The sequence below is a fragment of the Salmo salar genome, chromosome ssa11, assembly GCF_905237065.1.
Source record: "Salmo salar chromosome ssa11, Ssal_v3.1, whole genome shotgun sequence".
Classification (NCBI taxonomy): domain Eukaryota; kingdom Metazoa; phylum Chordata; class Actinopteri; order Salmoniformes; family Salmonidae; genus Salmo; species Salmo salar.
Window position 1 is genome coordinate 60,571,662 of NC_059452.1, and position 19,985 is coordinate 60,591,646.

Genomic DNA, 19,985 nt, shown 5'->3' on the forward strand with positions numbered 1-19,985 from the left:
AGTGAGTGTTGCAAACGAGGACAGAATTTTTACGCGCTTCAACACTCGGCGGTCCCGTTCTGTGAGCCTTTGTGGCCTACCACGTCGCGGCTGAGCCGTTGTTGCTCCTAGACATTCACACTTCACAATAAAGTTGACCGGGCAGAAATTTTATGAACTGACTTGATGGAAAGGTGGCATCCTAGGCCATTCTACTGCCAATGTTTGTCTATGGAGATTGTGCTCGATTGTATACACCGGTCAGCAACGGGTGGAGTTGAAATAGCCGAATCCACTCATTTGAACTCACTTATCTAGCTGTGAGACACTGGTCGGGTTGCCTCAGAAAGTTACAAACTGCAGCTTTACTAAACAGCTCAGACCTCACCTGCTTACTTCTCCGGAAAATGTTGTTAGATCAGGAAGCATTGGTTCATATGTACATTTGGTAAACACATACTATAGTACAGTACATGTATTTTATGTTATAAACTATATACAGTATAGTAGTCATGCATACTTAGAAATGTTGGCCTTATACTTGTAATGGTACATTTTCATTGGACTTTTAATTTCTTCTGAATTCTTAGAGTATGAGCTAAAAAACTGAAAATGGTATAAAACAGGGGAATCAATAACTCTTCAGAGTGTGTTGTATTTGCATTGTTGTCAAAGGAGCCCTGCTGGCTGCAGGTATGTGTCCATGGTGCTGGTGAGCCTCCTGCACTCGGAGATCTGCTTACAAAGGGCGTTGTGGTTCTCGGTGAGGCCCAGGATGTGGCGCCCCTGGCGGTTGGCCCACAGGCAGTAGCCAGGCACCAGGCAGGACAGAGGGGGACCCGAGCCAGAGACACTGTCCCCTGAGCTGTTACTACACTGGGACATGACGTCCATCTCTGAATGGGTCTGGCGTTTCAGGTCTGGTAGAGAGAACACAGAAAACACCCATTATACATACAACCCGATTTTATATACGCTGTCACTGACTGATATATGACAGAGATGTAGATTGATGTTATAAACGGTCACTCATCTCTAATTCACTGACATTATACACAATACATCCTAAAACAAAACAAATACATCCTAAGAGAGGAGAACATAAATGTGACATTTGTTAACTACAGTCTAGTAAAAAACATGAGCTGACACACCCAAAATTGTAGAGATGCTGGCTAACTGAGAGTAAACTGTATAAAACTCTAAAAAAATAAGTTGCACACTATACAGTGCATTTGGAAAGTATTCAGACCCCTTGACTTCTTCCACATTTTGTTACGTTACAACCTTATTCTAAAATGGAGAAGCAGCCTCACGCGGCTTCTCGTTATGCTGCTTGTCCGAAGAGAGAATAATTATATTTAATTTAGATCTATTAATAAGATAGACAACAAAATGTTATATTATCCCTCTGCTATATTGGGCAATGCCAAGGTTGTGGGTTCAATCAATTCAGGGATCACATACCCTTGTTAACAAAATATGCACTCACTGTTACTAGTCTTTTTATTTTATTTCACCTTTATTTAACCAGGTAGGCTAGTTGAGAACAAGTTCTCATTTACAACTGCGACCTGGCCAAGATAAAAGCAAAGCAGTGCTACAAAAACAACACAGAGTTACACATAAACAAGTGTACAATCGATAAGGATGTTGCATCTGCTAAGTGGCATTAATGGCATTATCAAAGCAGGTCTGTGTAGATTATCTGATAACACATCTCAGGAACCACATCCACACAATAAAACCATGCTATAATCTGCACAGAACATTTTTCAGGAATGTGCAAAGCAGTCAAAAACAAACAAATACTTTTTAGTCGTACCTCTGGAGCCCAGATTCAGCTACTCCTTCAGGGCCTGGTACTGACTCTACAGAAAGTGCAGCTCGCTGGTCAGCTGGCCCTTCTCGTCTGTACCATGGATGAAGATGTTGGTGGCTGCTGGATAACACACACAGTACAGTAGGTACTGTCAGTTCGTCATTGAGAAGTCAAACTTAAACAGTTACATAGATGAACAGAGAGGGAGAGTGGGGGAGAGAGATGGATGAAGAAATAGGGAGAGTGGGAGAAAGCAAGGTAGAGGTGTGTGTGCGCTTGAGTACTCTTGCTCCTATTTACAAAGTGTGTGTCTTGGAGTGTGTGTGTGCGTGTGTGTCTTAGTGTGCATGTGTTTGTGTCCCTGGGTCCCTCTCAACCTCGGCCAGTCTCCTCTCCAGCTGTTCTCTGAACCGGTCGTTGGTGTGGATGGTCTCCTCCAGATGCTGCCTCAGGGCCCTGATCCCTAACAGGTGCTCTGATAGAGACGAACAGAACGATGTCAGTCAAAATACACAAACACGTTTTTCTATCTTGCCAAGACAAAAGTCCAGGCCCATACAACGCAGCACACAGTGAAGCCTACAATTCTACACATCCCCATACTAAGAAATGTCATCAGCACAATAATGATAATCAAATGGGGTTAATGATTAATCAGGACAACTGACCCGTCGCTAAGGCCCTTGGTTACCATTGCAACTTCAGACAACATTTTCCCAGGAAGGCCAATTCCCCATTCACAATGATCTCAAACTGTGTATTTCATTTCATTATCTATCAGAAAAATACCAGGGTTTCCGTTAGATGGTAATAGCTGTAAAAAAAAAAAGAAGAAAAACCAATAAATAAAATTGGCACCGGCCAATTGTCCAAGAGAAGAAAAACAATTCCAACCCGAAATAATGCTTTTTAGCCTATTAATTGATATACCAGTTGATGGAAATAAAAACCAAGGCTATGGAGGAGTACATCTAGGAGGTCCTCCAGCAGGGTTTAATTCACACGTCCACCTCCCCTGCATCAGCAGGCTTCTTATTCATGGCCAAGAAGGACGGAGGGTTGCGCCCGTGCATCAATTACAGAAATCTGAATTCCATCACCACGAAGTACCGCTACCCTCTCCCAATGGTACCGGTCACGATCGAGCAACTCCGTGGGGCTCTTTTTTTTACTAAGTTGGACCTGCAGAGTGCCTACAATTTGATCCGCATCTTTTAAGGGGATGGATGGAAGACGGCCTTCAGCACGACATCTGGTCAATACGAGTACTTGGTGATGCCTTTTCGATTAGCCAATGCTCTGTCAGTGTTCCAGGCATTCGTCAATGAGGTGCACCGGGACATGCTTGGACTCCAGGTGGTTGTGTATATTCGACAACAACTTGGTCTACTCGGCTACCTTGGAGGATAACGTCACTCACGTCTGAGAAGTCCTGGAATGCCTCCTGGCCAACCACCTGTACGTCAAAGCGGAGAAGTGCCAATTCCATTAGGAGGATGTCTCCTTTTTGGGTTACCAGATCAGCCCGCAAGGAGTCATGATGGATGAGAAGAAGGTGGATTCTGTCAGGTCATGGCCAGTCTCAATCACCATAAAGGGGTTACAATGTTTTTGGGGATTTGTCAACTTCTACTGCCGATTCATTAAGAACTTTAGCTCGATCGCCTCTCCTCTCACTTCTCTTCTCAAGGGTGGTCCCCGGAAGTTGCGGTGGAATCCTGCAGCTGACGAAGCATTTCGCCTACTGAAAGTACGTTTCACCTCCGCCCCGTTGCTCAAATATCCAGATCCTACGCTGCCCTTCGTGGTGGAGGTGGATGCTTCAGAAGTAGGTGTGGGGGCTGTCCTGTCCCAACATCAAGGTAATCCACAGAAATTGTATCCATGTGCATATTACTCCAAAAAGCTGTCTCCTGCAGAGAGGAACTATGACGTTGGCGATCGGGAGCTCCTGGCAGTGAAGTTGGCATTAGAGGAGTGGAGACACTGGATGGAGGGCGCCAAGGACCCATTCGTCATCCTCACCGACCATCAAAACCTGGTACATACGGACAGCGAGGAGGCTGAATCCAAGCAAGGTGAGCCCTATTCTTTACAAGATTTGACTTCACGCTGACCTATCGCCCAGGTTTAAAGAACACCAAAGCCGATGCCCTGTCCCGCCTCTACGATTCGGGCGAGGGTCCTGTCCAGAATGCAACCATAATCCGTTCCCATTGAGTCGTAGCCCCTGTGGTCAGGGGCGTAGATGTGGACATCCACCAGGCTATGGATAGGAGGCCTGCACCCACTACCTGTGCTCATTGAGTGCATCTACGTTCCCACGGGGATAAGGGATCGGCTGCTGACCTGGGTGCACACAGCTGTTTTTGCCTGACATCCAGGTATTTCTCGCACTACCCAATCTCTCTCCAAGAAGTATTGGCGGCCTACCTTGGCGCAGGACGTTAGTTGCTAAGTCAACTCCTGTTCTGTATGTGCTCAAACTAAGTCCCCCCGGCACGCTCCAGCAGGAAACTCCTTCCCCTTTCCTTGCCTCATCATCCCTGGTCTCATCTATCCATTGACTTTGTCACTTATCTCCCCTTTGACGTTTTCCCAACCATTTTGGTGGTTGTGGATAGATTTCCTAAATCCTGTCGTTTCCTTCCTCTCTCTGGTCTCCCTACTGTTCTCCAGGTTGCTGAGGCACAATTCCAGCAGGTCTTCCAGCATTATGGCCTTCCGGAGGACATTGTGTCCGATCATGGGTCCCAATTCACATCACGGGTGGAGAAGCTCAGGTCACCGTCAGCCTCACCTCCGGGTATAGGCCTCAGTCCAACAGGCAGGTGGAGAGGATGAACCAGGAGCTGGGGAGGTTCCTGATGAGTCACTGCCAGGACCGGCAGGGAGAGTGGGCCCAATTCCTTCCATGGGCAGAGTACGCACAGAATTTGTTATGTCACTCCTCCACCGGGCTGACTCTCTTCCAGTGTGTTCAGGGTTTTCAGCCGGCTCTGGCTCCGTGAACCCCGGGCCAGACTGAAGCTCCTGCGGTTGATGAGTGGATCAGGTGCGCAGAGGAAGTGTGGAGCCGTCAGAAGGAGCAGGCAGACCGCCACCACAGTGAGACTCCCATGTTCCATCCTGGGGATCATGCCTGGCTCTCTACCAGAATCCTCCCACTCCGCCTGCCCTGCAAGAAGCTGAGCCCCCGGTTTGTGGGGCCATTCAAGGTTCTCCGGGGGGCCAAGGAGGTGATGTATAGCTTACCGGTGACTACCGTATCTCACCTTCTTTTCATGTCTCCTTTCTCAGGCCGGTGGTTCCTGGTCCTCTGGCTGATGCTGTCCCCCACGACGCACCTCCGACCTCCTGGACATTGAGGGAGTTCCCGCCTATGCCGTTAGATCCCTACTGGACTCCTGACGTTGTGGGGGTTGGCTCCAGTACCTGGTGGACTGGGAGGGGTACTGCCCAGAGGAGCGGTGTTGGGTTCCGGTGGAGGACATTCTAGATCCCAATATCATCCATGATTTACATCTTCGCCTTCCGAGTCAGCCTACTCTTTGTCCTCGGACCTGCCGTGCTTCTACACCTGCATTGCTTACTGTTTGGGGTTTTAGGCTGGGTTTCTGTACAGCACTTTGAGATATCAGCTGATGTAAGAAGGGCTATATAAATACATTTGATTTGATTTATTCCATGTGTAACTCTGTGTTGTTGTATGTGTCGAACTGCGGTGCTTTATCTTGGCCAGGTCGCAGTTGTAAATGAGAACTTGTTCTCAACTAGCCTACCTGGTTAAATAAAGGCAAAATAAAAAAATAAAAGTGATGAGCTTTTCCTTTTGTCCATGTGGGAAAGGGCTGTGTGGAGTGCCATAGAGATTGTGTCATCTGTGGATCTGTTGGGGCGGTATGCAAATTACAGGGGTCCTTTCAAAGCATTTCATTGCTACAGATGTGAGTGCTACAGGGCGGTAGTCATTTAGACAGGTTACCTTGGCGGTCTTAGGCAAAGCGACTATGGTGGTTTGCTTGAAACATGTAGGTATTACTGACTGGGTCAGAGAGAGATTGAAAATGTCAGGGAAGACACTTGCCAGCTGGTCAGCGCATGCTCTGAGTATGCATCCTGGTAATCCGTCTGGCCTTGCGGCCTTGGGAATGTTAATCTGTTTAAAGGTCTTACTCACATCGGTTACAGAGAGCGTGATCATACAGTCGTCCAGAACAGCTGGTTCTCTTACGCATGGTTCAGTGTTGCTTGCCTCGAAGTGAGCATAGAAGGTATTTAACTCGTCTGGTAGGCTCGATTCACTGGGCAGCTCTCAGCTGGCTTTCCCTTTGTAATCCGTGATAGTTTGCAAGCCCTGCCACATCCAACAAGCGTCAGAGCCAATGTAGTAGCATACAATCTTTTATGGTGATTTTATTTTATCTGAATGGCTGTTTATTTACAGTCTCATTGTATGATTATGTACCCAAATTAATGTTTATTTACAATTTAATTTGTATAATTTTGTCAGCTCAAGGTCAGCTCTCTGCAGTTGAGATGTATACTTATATATTTTCCGATAATTCTGTCTAGCTAATCTAGCTATTATCATCACCAATGGACCTCTCTTATTGCTCACTAACAGGTATGTAAACAAATTTGTGCACAAAATGAGAGAAATGCGATTTTTGTGCATATGGAAAATGTCTGGGATCTTTTAATTCAGCTCATGAAAAATGGGACCAACACTTTACATGTTGCACTTATATTTTTGTTCAGCATATTTGTTTCTTTTTCACCATTTTAATTTAAAACAATCGCAGCAAGGTAGTTAATTGTTAGCTAGAAATGATTTGATATACGCTCCATTCAACAACCCAATCTGAAATTGTAGTGAAGGTCTGTTGCAATATACTTTCACAACTTACTCATGGATGTGGAGATAAGATGTTGGATTGCTAACATCTGTGAGGGTCTCATTTTCTTAACAAAACACACACTTCACCATCCAATACACACACTGCTAGGCCTCTCACCACTCAAGCTGAGTCAAGTGTTTCACTTGGAAACCAGGAGAAGACAGGCTGTTCAAAGTTGTAACATAGACACTGGGAGTCGAGAAGCAGGTGCAGGTGGTAAGTTTAATATAACAAGTAACATGGAATGATACAATGTAGGAGTAGCGTCTAGACATGAACAACAGAAACAATACTACCTGGAGAAGGAACCTAAGGGAGTGCCAGATAAAGGAGAGGTAATGAGTGAGATAATGGAGTCCAGGTGAACTTACTGATGAAGCGCAGGTGCGCGTAATGATGAAAGCCAAGTGTGCGTAAAGACCGGTGGTTAGTAAACTGGTGATGTCGAATGCTGGAAGGGAGGAGCGGGGATAGACGTGACAGTTGCTGCGCAACAGCTTTTTCTATAAGTTTTGAGAGGTATAGTTTTTTATATTTTCTGGGTCAAGGTTTGGCTTTTTCAAGAGAGGCTTTATTACTGCCACTTTTAGTGAGTTTGGTACACATCCGGTGGATAGAGAGCCGTTTATTATGTTCAACATAGGAGGGCCAAGCACAGGAAGCAGCTTTTTCAGTAGTTTAGTTGGAATAGGGTCCAGTATCAAGAGTGTCAAGAGATATAGCACTGAAGGAAAAAGGAAACCGCACACTGCTCTTGATAGTATCACTGATATTTAATAAGCTTACGTATCGGCCTCACGGCCTTCATCAGAGCTTTTGTGAATGTAAAAAAATCAGCACCCCTTTGTAGACCTAGCCCCGCCCACATCCGTTCCACGCATGGAAAGGAGTTGAAGGCAAAGGAAAAATAAATAAGTGCTACCAAACATAACGATATGCATTTCACAAACACTACAAAAGTGTATAAATAAGACGCATTAAACACGTCCATAAAACCACAATAAGGACATAACAAGTTTTCATTAATCATTGTGTACATCGTACAAAAAACATCAGAGTAATCTTAAATAGGCACATAATTCATGTTCAAATTCACAACATAACATACATAGGCATTTCATCATTAATGTGCTTGGCCCTCCTATGTTGAACATAATAAATGGCTCTTTGAAGAGGGGTATGACTGCGGCAGCTTTCCAATCTTTGGGAATCTCAGACGATACAAAAGAGAGGTTGAACAGGCTAGTAATAGGGGTTGCAACAATTTCAGCAGATAATTTTAAAAAGAGAGGGTCCAGATTGTCTTGACCGGCTGATTTGTAGGGGTCCAGGTTTTGCAGTTCTTTCAGAACATCAGCTATCTGGATTTGGGTGAAGGGGAAATGGGGGAGGCTTGGGCGAGTTGCTGTGGGGAGTGCAGGGCTGTTGACCGAGGTAGGGGTAGCCAGGTGGAAAGCATGGCCAGCCGTAGAAAAATGCTTATTGAAATTCTCAATTATAGTGGATTTATTGGTGGTGACAGTGTTTCCTCGCCTCAGTGCAGTTGGCAGCTGGGAAGAGGTGCTCTTATTCTCCATGGACTTTACAGTGTCCCAGAACTTTTTTGAGTTAGTGCTACAGGATGCAAATTTCTGCTTGAAAAAGCTAGCCTTAGCGTTCCTGACTGCCTGTGTATATTTGTTCCTAACTTCCCTGAAAAGTTGCATATCACGGGGGCTATTCGATGCTAATGCAGAACGCCACAGGATGTTTTTGTGCTGGTCAAGGGCAGTCAGGTCTGGAGAGAACCAAGGGCTATATCTGTTCCTGGTTCTACATTTTTTGAAAGGGATATGCTTATTTAAGATGGTGAGGAAGGCACTTTTAAATAATGACCAGGCATCCTCTACTGACGGGAAGAGGTCAATATCCTTCCAGGATACCCGGGCCAGGTCGATTAGGAAAGCCTGCTCGCTGAAGTGTTTTAGGGAGCGTTTGATAGTGATGAGGGGTGGTCGTTTGACCGCAGACCCATTACGGATGCAGGCAATGAGGCAGTGATTGCTGAGATCTTGGTTGAAAACAGCAGAGGTATATTTGGAGGGCAAGTTGGTTAGGATGATATCTATGAGGGTGCCCGTGTTTACGGATTTGGTATTGTACCTGGTGGGTTCATTGATAATTTGTGTGAGATTGAGGGCATCAAGCTTAGATTGTAGGATGGCCGGGGTGTTAAGCATGTCCCAGTTTAGGTCACCTAGCAGCACGAGCTCTGAAGATAGATGGGGGGCAATCAGTTCACATATGGTGTCCAGGGCACAGCTGGGGCAGAGGGTGGTCTATAGCAAGCGGCAACGGTGAGAGACTTGTTTCTGGAAAGGTGGATTTTTAAAAGTAGAAGCTCGAATTGTTTGGGTACAGACCTGGATAGTAAGACAGAACTCTGCAGGCTATCTCTGCAGTATATTGCAACATCGCCCCCTTTGGCAGTTCTATCTTGTCAGAAAATGTTATAGTTAGGAATGGAAATGTCAGGGTTTTTGGTGGTCTTTCTGAGCCAGGATTCAGACACGGCTAGGACATCCGGGTTGGCAGAGTGTGCTAGGGCAGTGAATAAAACAAACTTAGGGACGAGGCTTCTAATGTTAACATGCATGAAACCAAGGCTTTTACGGTTACAGAAGTCAACAAATGATTGCGCCTGGGGAATGGGAGTGGAGCTAGGCACTGCAGGGCCTGGATTAACCTCCACATCACCAGAGGAACAGAGGAGGAGTAGGATAAGGGTACGGCTAAAAGCTATGAGAATTGGTCGTCTATGACGTCCGGAATAGAGAGTAAAAGGAGCAGGTTTCTGGGGGCCGATAAAATAGCTTCAAGATTCAATAATATACAGACAAAGGTATGGTAGGATGTGGATACAGTGAGGGTAAACCTGTGCATAGAGTGACGATGAAAGAGATATTGTCCCTAGAAATATCATTTAAACCAGGTGATGTCACCGCATGTGTGGTAGGTTGAACTAAAGTGTTAAATAAGGCATATTGAGCAGGGCTAGAGCCTCTACAGTGAAATAAGGCAATAAATACTAACCAAAACAGCAATGGACAAGGCATATTGACGTTAGCGAGAGGCATGCGTAGCTGAGTGATCATAGGAGTCCAGTGAGTGGCTTCAGGCAGCTTGCGGGCTGGGGCTAGCAAGCTAACAGAAGGGCCTTGGAGGGACGTCACGACGGAAGAAAGTCTGTTGTGGCCCCCTCGTGCTATTATGCCGGCAGACGGATCAGCAGGGCTCCGTGTGGTAAACCAGGCCAATTGGCAGAATAGGTATAGTGGCCAAAGAATTTGTCGGGTGGGCCTCTTAAGTTAACAGTCCGATGTGCTCTGGACAGCTAGCAGGCCGCAGCTAGAATGCTAGTGGATGGGATTTCAGGGGACTAGGTTTCTTCCTAGGATTTGGCCTTTCTAGGGAGTTTTTCCTAGCCACCATGCTTCTACACCTGCATTGCTTGCTGTTTCGGGTTTTAGGCTGGGTTTCTGTACAGCAATTTGATGTATCAGCTGATGTAAGAAGGGCTATATAAATGAATGTGATTTGATTTGAATTTGTCTCCCATTGTCTGTTGGAAAGCACACTGAACCATGTTTTCGTCTTGGATTTTGCCTGTGTTTAGCTCTATTCCGTTTCTTTTTATCCTAAAAATCTCCATAGTTCTTATCGATGACAAGCATACCCATAACATGATGCAGCCAACAAAAAATATGAAGAGTGATACTCAGAGATGTGTTTTGTTGGATTTGCCCCAAACACAACACTTAGTATTGAGAACACAAATTAATTTCTTTGCCACATTTTTGCAGTTTTACTTTTGTGCCTTAATGCAAACAGGATGCATGTTTTGGAACATTTTTATTCTCTACAGGCTTCCTTTTCACTCTGTCATTTAGGTTAATTTGTGGAGTAAGTACAATGTTGTTTTCTCCCATCACAGCAATCAAACCCTGTAACTGTTTTAAAGTCACCATTGGCCTCATGGTGAAATCCCTGAGCGGTTTCCTTCCTCTCCGGCAACTGAGTTAGGAAGGACACCTGTACTGTGTCTTTATAGTGACTGGGTGTATTGATACACCATCCAAAGTGTAATTAATAACTTCACCATGCTCAAAGAGATATTCAATGTCTGCTTTTTTAAATCTTAACCATCTACCAATAGGTGCCCTTCTTTGCGAGGCATTGGAAAACCTCCCTGGTATTTGTGGTTGAATCTGTGTTTGAAATTTACTGCTTGACTGATGGACCTTATAGATAATTGTATGTGTGGGGTACAGAGAAGAAGTAGTTATTTCAAAATCATGTTAAAAACTATTATTGTACACAGAGCGAGTCCATGCACCTTATGACTTGTTAAGCACATTTTTACTCCTGAAGGGGTTGAATATCAGAGGGGTTGAATACTTACTGACTCAAGACATTTCAGATGTTCCTTTTTAATTAATTTGTAAACATTTCTAAGAACATAATTCCACTTTGACATTATGGGGGTATTGTGTGTAGGCCAGTAACACAAAATCTCACTTTAATCAATTTTAGATTCAGGCTGCAACAACAAAACATAGAAAAAGTGAAGGGGTATGTATACTTTCTAAAGGCACTATAGCAGAGACTGAGGGAAACTTACAGCAAATTAAAAATTGCCCTTGAAGGTTTGAAAAAACAAACGTATTGAAGTAAATGTATTGCCCAGACATGTTCACCCAATTTCCTTTTACAATTTACAACGAATGCAATACATTGTTTCAACTTTAAAGCCACGCTCAAGAGGGTTACCTTTCCCAGAGAGACTAAAGAAAGCAACGTTCAACCCAAAGTTTTCCCCCGTTTCCTGAATGCTTTGAAAATGCCTTCGTCCTCAGCTTGAAGTCATTGGTCTCACATTACTGGTGACCTGTCTGTAGCTCAAGAGATACGAGTCTCTCACCTTCCCTCTCCTCCAGCCTCTCCTGCAGCACTTTGATGGTCTGTCTGCTCTCCATCACCTGGGGGGGTGCAGGCTCCTTCTGCCCTAACTCAGCCAGGAACTGGTCTCTCTCCTGCCCACGCTCAAGAAGTTTCTTGAAGAGTAAATCAAATGTTTAACACACTGGAGCTCTCTTGTTCATAACCTTGCAGTTGAATAACCTTGCAATTATCTTTATTCAACGTTATTCTACGAGGAGCAATTATTGCAAGGGAAGTCAGGGATGATGTGTGCAGGCTTTTGTTCTAGCCCAGCATTAACACACAAATAACCAAAGTGTCTTCCATTTTGAGTGCGTTTGAGTTGGGCAGGAGCAAAATCCTACACATAGTGAAGCCAGCACCCATCTAAATCCTAAACTCTTAAAAATGACCCCCACACTTTACAAAATAGTCATTTTTTTACAATGCATCTAACCAAATAACTGAGTAGCGCTTTCGGTCCCACTTACGTTGATGATGGAGTCCTTCTCCGTCAGCAGGGCCCTGAGCTTGGCAGCCTCCAGGTAACCCTCCTGTGTTGCCTCGGAACTCTGTTTCTCTGCGAAGGCCAGCTGCTGCTGCCGGACAAACAGCTGTCGCTTCAGCTCCTGGATCTCCTGGGTGCGCTCAGACAGTGTGCGGTTATAGTGCTGAGCTGACTCCTGGTAAGACAACACAGACATGAGAGATCATAAAACTAAACCTCCTGTAAAAATGACAGATTATTGGGTGTACATGAATGTGTCTGAGACAGATCGGAGGATATGAACGTGTGTGTGTGTGTGTGTGTGTGTGTGTGTGTGTGTACCTTGAGCAGCTGGTCGTTGCTGCTGATGGTGGACAGCAGGCCCTCCACGGTGCTCTTGTTGTTCGCCACCAGCCTCTCCTGGGCCTTGACCGCCTCCGCCAGCATGGCCTCTGTCACCTTTAACCTCTGACCCATCTGCTCTGCAAGGTCACAGGCCTGAGACTGGGACTGACTAAGCAGGGCATTCGCCATCTCCTACACACAGAGAGGGGGGTGGCGAGAGACGGAGAGAAAGAATGAGTTGAATATATATTTTTGTTGAACCTTTATTTATCCAGCTTTGTCCCTTGGAGATAAACCTTTTTTCCAAGAGAGACGTGATCTAAGATGGCAGTATATTATTACTGTATGACTGTATCGAGTGTGTCCATTTCTGTGGGTATTATTTATTTTTTTACTACTGTGTGAGTATATTTCAAACTGTGTGTTTGTCTATGTGTTATGTGAATGTACAGTACCAGTCAAAAGTTTAGACACACCTACTCATTCAAGAGTTTTTCTTTATTTTTACTATTTTCCACATTGTAGAATAATAGTGAAGACATCAAAACTATGAAATAACACATGGAATCATGTAGTAACCAAAAAAGTATGAGATTCTTCAAAGTAGCCACCCTTTGCCTTGATGACAGCTTGGCACACTCTTGGCCTTCTCTCAACCAGCTTCACCTGGAATGCTTTTCCAACAGTCTAGAAGGAGTTCCCACATATGCTGAGCACTTGTTGGCTGATTTTCCTTCACTCTGTGGTCCAACTCATCCCAAACCATCTCAATTGGGTTGAGGTCAGGTGATTGTGGAGGCCAGGTCATCTGATGCAACACTCCATCACTCTACTTCTTGGTCAAATAGCCCTTACACAGCCTGGAGGTGGTTTTGGTCATTGTCCTGTTGAAAAACAAATGATACTAACACTAAGTGCAAACCAGATGGGATTGGGTATCGCTGCAGAATGCTGTAGTAGCCATGCTGGTTAAGTGTGCCTTAAATTCTAAATAAATCACCGACAGTGTCACCAGCAAAGCACCCCCACACCATCACACCTCTTTCTCCATGCTTTACGGTGGGAACCACACATGTAGAGATCCTCCATTCACCTACTCTGCTTCTCACAACGACACGGTGGTTGGAACCACAAATCTCAAATTTGGACTCATCAGACCAAAGGACAGATTTCCACCGGTCTGATGTCCATTGCTCGTGTTTCTTGGCCCAAGCACATCTCTTCCTCTTATTGATGTCCTTTAGTAGTGGTTTCTTTGCAGCAATTTGACCATGAAGGCCTGATTCACGCAGTCTCCTCTGAACAGTTGATGTAGAGATGTGTCTGTTACTTGAACTCTGTGAAGCATTAATTTGGGCTGCAATTTCTGAGGTGCAGTTAACTCTAATGAACTTGTCCTCTGCAGCAGAGGTAACTCTGGGTCTTCCTTTCCTGTGGCGGTCCTCATGAGAGCCAGTTTCATCATAGCGCTTGGTGGTTCTCGCGACTGCACTTGAAGAAACTTTCAATGTTCTTGACATTTTCAGGATTGACTGACCTTCATGTCTTAAAGTAGTGATGGACTGCTGTTTCTCTTTGCTTATTTGAGCTGTTCTTGCCATAATATGGACTTGGTCTTTTAACAAATAGGGCTATCTTCTGTATACCACCCCTACTTTGTCACAACACAACTGATTGGCTCAAACACATTAAGAAGGAAAGAAATTCCACAAATAAACTTTTAACAAGACACACCTGTTAATTGAAATGCATTCCAGGTGACTACCTCATGAAGCTGGTCGAGAGAATGCCAAGAGTGTGCAAAGCTGTCATCAAGGCAAAGGGCGGCTACTTTGAAGAATCTCAAATATAAAATATATTTTGATTTGTTTAACACTTTTTTGGCTACTACATGATTCCATATGTGTTATTTCATAGTTTTGATGTCTTCACTATTGTTCTACAATGTAGACATTTGTTAAAATAAAGAATAATCTTTTGACTTGTACTGTATATCTACGGGGGGGTGTACGTAAGTATGTGTCTATGTGTGAGTGAATGAATGAGTGGGTGGGTGGGTGGATGAGTGAGTGGATGAGTGAGTGAGTGAGTGAGTGAGTGAGTGAGTGAGTGAGTGAGTGAGTGAGTGAGTGAGTGAGTGAGTGAGTGAGTGAGTGAGTGAGTGAGTGAGTGAGTGAGTGAGTGAGTGAGTGAGTGAGTGAGTGAGTGAGTGAGTGAGTGAGTGAGTGAGTGAGTGAGTGAGTGAGTGAGTGAGTGAGTGGGTGGGTGGGTGGGTGGATGGGTGAGTGAGTGCGCGCGTGCATTAGCATGTTTCTTAGTGCGTGTCTCAGCAGCCTACCTCCATGTCCTTGGTCTTGCACTCCAGGCAGAGCTGCAGCTGGCTAATGATGGCGTCCTTCTCCCTGCAGGCCCAGTTCAGGTTGTCCTCCACGTCCTGCTTGGCCTGCTGCAGGTTTTTCAGCATGTTCACCAGGTGCTGTAGCTCCACGTCCTTCTCCTTTATCAACGTGTCAAAACTCTGGAGTTAGGGAGAGAGAAAATGTGTGAGACCAAGAGGTGTGAAAGATAGTGCCGTCTGAGACTTCATTGAACATGCTTTTTAGACCAGGAATAAGGCAAGGTGGAGTTATCACCATCAAATCCTCTCAGATCTTCACAAGTGTCTAGGGATTGCAAACAGTGTGAGCACTGAGTAGTCAAGGTAGTGTGAACAGCACTAGTGGTCCCTACATTGATGGTGTCCTCGTTATAAGACAGCAGATTGTTGAGTCTCTCCAGGTCCCTCTCCTTCTCCCTGAGTGACAGGTGCAGCTGGTGGATCTCGTTGTCTTTCTCTTCTAGCGCCGCATACTTATCATCCAGTGCTTGCTGTGGAGGAGCAATACAACAGGCTGATAATGAAGACTGTAGATGCTTGCAACATTCTTTGTCAGATGAGATGGATCTAGAACACGAGAGAAAGTGTGTGTGAGTGAGTGAAATATTTTATTTGAAAAAGACATTGATAGAAAGCACACCTCCAGAGCCTTCTCTTTCTGTTCCAGTCGTTCTCGCAGCTTTGACAGCATGGTGTCGCTTCCCCCAGAACTTCTGCTCTGTTCCATGTCTCTTGTTATGTTCATGTACTCCTGAGAGGAAGCGAGAGAATAGACAGAGAGAGGAGGTAGAGAAAGTGAGAGAAAATAGAGTGTGAAAGTTAGACAAGGAACAAGATAGAATAGACATAAAAAAATAACAAGTTCCCATGCTAGCACACCGTCTTTACCTAGTTTCACCCATAGAATCTATAGAATGGGCCTCTCCAAATGGTCAGGGTTAGAGGCTCTAAGCCCCATCTATAGATTATATTTCCATGGTTTCACCTAGAGTTTCTCTAGTTCTTAGACTATCCATTTCTTCTTCACTGCCCTCCTGCATTATATCTCTCTACCTGCAGTTGCTGCTCCTTGTCGGTCAGGCAAGTGGTGAGGCGCTGGATGGTGACCTCGTGGCCCTGCAGCCTCCTCTTGGTCTGCTCCAGCAGCTCCTGGTACTGCTGCTTCAGGCTGCTCTCCCTCTCGCCCAGCTCCCCGGTCAGTTTCTTCAGCTGGTTCTGCACCTCCTGGGGGTTACAACAATGACACTGAGTGGTTACATTGAAAATACGTATTTTCAACGGCTTTGCAACCAAAACCACATTCAGTATTTTCTAAATCTTGAAAATAGGTCACCCTCATCTTTTGGGCAAAGGGCTTTGGGTAATACCCTCTGCATTATATTACATGCGGCTAAAACCATGAAGTTATGTGGTAAAAAAAAAAAACTGCAGACCTGCTGCCAGCTTGCCATTATCAAAGCTTTCCCTCACAATGACACAATAGAAATTCCTCCCATGGGCTTACATTGAGGGCCTTGTCGACCTTCTTCTTCTGCTGCTGCAACTCCTTCAGCTCCTGGTCCAGCTGCTCCTTGGCCTGCTGCAGGTCGGACAGCTCCTGCTTCTGCCTGCCCAGGGAGAGCTGCAGCTTCTGGACCTCCAGCAGCTTGGTTTGGTGCTCACCTTGGAGCTGGGCCAGCTCCTCCTGCTTCTCCATCAAAAGGCTCTGGTGCTCCTCCACACCCTAGGGGAAAGCATGAAATTAGGATACAGTTAGAGAAGCAGGAGACCTCTTTTTGTCTTTTTAGTGTGTGGTGTGCGTGTTGAGTCTGCATTTGTGACCTTTTGTAAACACGCAGATACTGTACACACATTCAGTCCCTCCAGGACTTCAGGGGGATTTTATGTGATATTTGTGGACAAAAATGTTTGATTCTGACATTTTGCATGGCAATATGCAGTGATTTTCTCCAATTTGTCACGAAAATGCGCTGACAAGGGAAAAAGTTTGATTGGGGCTTGATTGAACCATATGAGGTAAATGTGCATTGACTGGTTGAAATTGCGAGCCCTCTTTTTGAACTGCGGTGATGTGTCAGTTTTATGTGCTAATATTGAGCTGATTTTAATGTTTTACGAAGTAACATTGCAGTTATTGGTCAAATTTGCAAGCCCTCGCAAAATATGGGGAGAATTGTTAATTTTGCAAAAAGGTTATGATCGCGGAATCCTGGAGGGACAGCACATTGGAATTACAGCAGAGTAGATGGACACACTACAGTTGCCTGTTCGATCTTACAATTCCTTTCTCGGTGTTTAGCTAATGACATCATATGACATAGCAAGCCCGACTGCGCAGTGAATGACGTGGCACACAGCCATTGGTTGATGAGTTTAGTGCGACTGCAATGTACTGAGCCTGGAACGTGGCCAATGCTAAGTGTCTGGTCTGACGTCTTGCCTGGTATTTCTGGAGCTGGGCTTTGTGCGCCGTCTCCCTGGCTTTGGTTAAAACCTTGTCCCTGTCCTCAATCTCATGGTACAGCTCTTCAATCTGGAACACACAGACAGACAGACAGACAGACAGACAGACAGACAGACAGACAGACAGACAGACAGACAGACAGACAGACAGACAGACAGACAGACAGACAGACAGACAGACAGACAGACAGACAGACAGACAGACAGACAGACAGACAGACAGACAGACAGACAGACAGACAGACAGACAGACAGACAGACAGACAGACAGACAGACAGACAGACAGACAGGTTAGTGTAACGATGTTACATAAGCCCTCAGTCTGCGTAACACAGATGGCATAGCATATGGGGAGAAACTATAATGGTCAACATTCTGTAATACATTGATATATTTATAACAGTATATTATCATTTCACACGATCAAATCGTGTTGTCATGGTCAACACTCATTGGAGAAAGAAAAGCAGTTGAAAAAGCAATATACAAATCAACCTTACCTCTTTTTCTTTCTCCTTGAGCACCAGAGTGAGTCCCTGGATGGTTTTGTCTTGTTTCAGAGTCTTCTTTTTCTCAGAGGTGAGCTCGTTCTCAGTTTCCTCCAGTTTACCAGACAGCGCCTATTAAAACACACCAGGAGTCAGGGACCTCAAGTAGCCAGAACTGTAGATTAATCTGCCTCTAACATGTTAGATTGGTCATTTTCTCTTTCCGCCTCAATCTACCTTGTTGTTGTTCTGGGTGTCCTCCAGGGTCTTGGAGAGGTTCTGGTTGGTTGCTCTGAACTGGTTCATCTCCTCACTCAACTGCCTGTGGGCTGTCTCCAGTCTGCTCACCTCACTCTGCTGCTCAGTGAAACCCTGGAAAAGTAAAGCACAAGATTCAGGAATATTCATCAACAAAGAGGGATGAGTTGGCTAACAAAGGACAAAAGGACAGTGCGTTAACAGAGGGATTATTTATAGTATTGTGTCCAATACTAGGACACATGGGCACAGAACAGCTTTGAATCCCATTTAGTGTTTGATCTTTAATCATTCAAAACAATTTATGATTCCAATTCTGTATAAATGCCACATGAGCGCAGCATTCAGTCTAGTTTAACCAGGCTACATTTCCAGGGCTTTTAGATTCTCTACAGAGTAAGGGTCTGGGCTGAATGGACTACCTCGACTCTGAGCGGCATGTAATCATCGTTATACTCCTCAGTTAGGTCCTGGAGGGACTTCCACTCTGCCTCCCTCAGTCTGTGCCAGGTCCAAGGGGTGAGACTGCGTCCTGGGGGAAGTGGCTGTCCGACGCTGGGCCTCCTACGCAGTATGGGGATGCGGCTTCTGGGGGAACCTGGCACTGGTGGTCTGGGGATGGAGCGCAGCAGTTGCAGCAGGTCAGAGATGATGGAAGGCTGGGCTCTCTGGGGTGTGGTAGTGCTGGTAGCCGGGCCAACTGAGGGCGAACGCTCCCTCAATGGTATCTTCGACTCTCTGCACTGTCTCTGTGGCAGGGGGCACAGGGGTTCTGTTTGTTGAGGGTCGTCAATGTTGAGGGACTGGAGCGAGGCTGAGCGGAGCCTGGAGCCGGGAGAGGAGAGAGTACCCTTGCGGTAGACCAGGTCCAGGTAGATCAGGCTCCTGGAGCGGAGCCGTGCTGACTGGAGCCAGGGGTTCTTCACCTGGCACACCGGGCAAAGATCTGTCCCTGCTTGCACCCTCTTGGGGACTGAGCTTGACCGACCCCCTGGACCACTCGATCCACCCAGGAGGTCCATACTCACAGAGCGCCTGCCTCGACCATCCCCCTCTCCCGCACCTTCCTTGGTCTGCCCCTCTGACGTACGCTGCCCTCCCCCGTAATCCTCTGGGCTTCCACCACTTTCAGAGGACCTCCAGAGGGGGACCTTAACATTGTTCTCTTCCCCCACATCGGGCCTCTTAGGCAGGGCGTTATGGCGTCTGTAGACGTGGGCCACACACTCCTTCAGGTGCTCCCTCTCCTGCTGCAGCTGCTGCACCAGAGTGGCGTGCTCCTCCTGCAGCCTGCCTATCTGCACATCGCACTGCACCACGCGCTCCAGTGTGAACACACACTTGCCGCACAGGAACTCTGAGGCCTGGCCGTCAGGGTCGCGGTCGATCTCGTGCCCCAGCACGTGGGACAGGATGACCTGGAGCTGCCGCTTGCCCGACGGGTTGAAGATCCAGCGGCACTGGCTGCCAATGAGGCGCACGCCGCATACGCGGCACGGGTCCTTCATGGTGATGACAAGAGATCACAGTTCAGTACAGTGCAGCTCAGACACACTCAGATAGGCTCCTTGTATAAATGCTCCGATGTCCCACAGTCGTCAGCTTGCCAGCCATGGCACACAGAAAATGCTCTCTCTCCATCTCTGTGTCAGTGACAGCGCAGTAAGCTCACAGTTTAGTCCAACACAAATAGTCTCCTACAGACCCTAAATAACACTCCGCTGTCCCATGGTCGTCTGCCTGCCAATCATGGCACACAGCCTACTCTCCCTCTCTCTCTGACTGAAGAGGAGAGACTGACAGAGCTCTTCCTGGTGAGATCAGATCATTAAGAGATCTGTCCCTGCTACCTATCCCCTAATCCCTCCTCCACTGCCCCACACATTCAATCAGACTAAATCCCCT

The 19,985-nt window shown here is 46.0% G+C and overlaps 1 protein-coding gene across 1 annotated transcript; it reads right to left on the minus strand.

The window, feature by feature from the left end:
* Nucleotides 1-11,264: 11,264 nt before the first annotated feature.
* On the minus strand, nucleotides 11,265-19,857 carry LOC106562841 (myomegalin). The gene is made up of 12 exons (XM_014127886.2): nucleotides 18,503-19,857; nucleotides 18,060-18,194; nucleotides 17,835-17,954; nucleotides 17,311-17,403; nucleotides 16,375-16,593; nucleotides 15,924-16,094; nucleotides 15,511-15,621; nucleotides 15,224-15,361; nucleotides 14,832-15,011; nucleotides 12,491-12,685; nucleotides 12,153-12,344; nucleotides 11,265-11,795 (listed from the first exon to the last, which is right to left on the minus strand). Exons 1-12 carry the CDS (start codon nucleotides 19,586-19,588, stop codon nucleotides 11,619-11,621), a joined length of 2,817 nt encoding a protein of 938 aa, XP_013983361.2. The 5' UTR covers nucleotides 19,589-19,857; the 3' UTR covers nucleotides 11,265-11,618.
* Nucleotides 19,858-19,985: the final 128 nt, after the last annotated feature.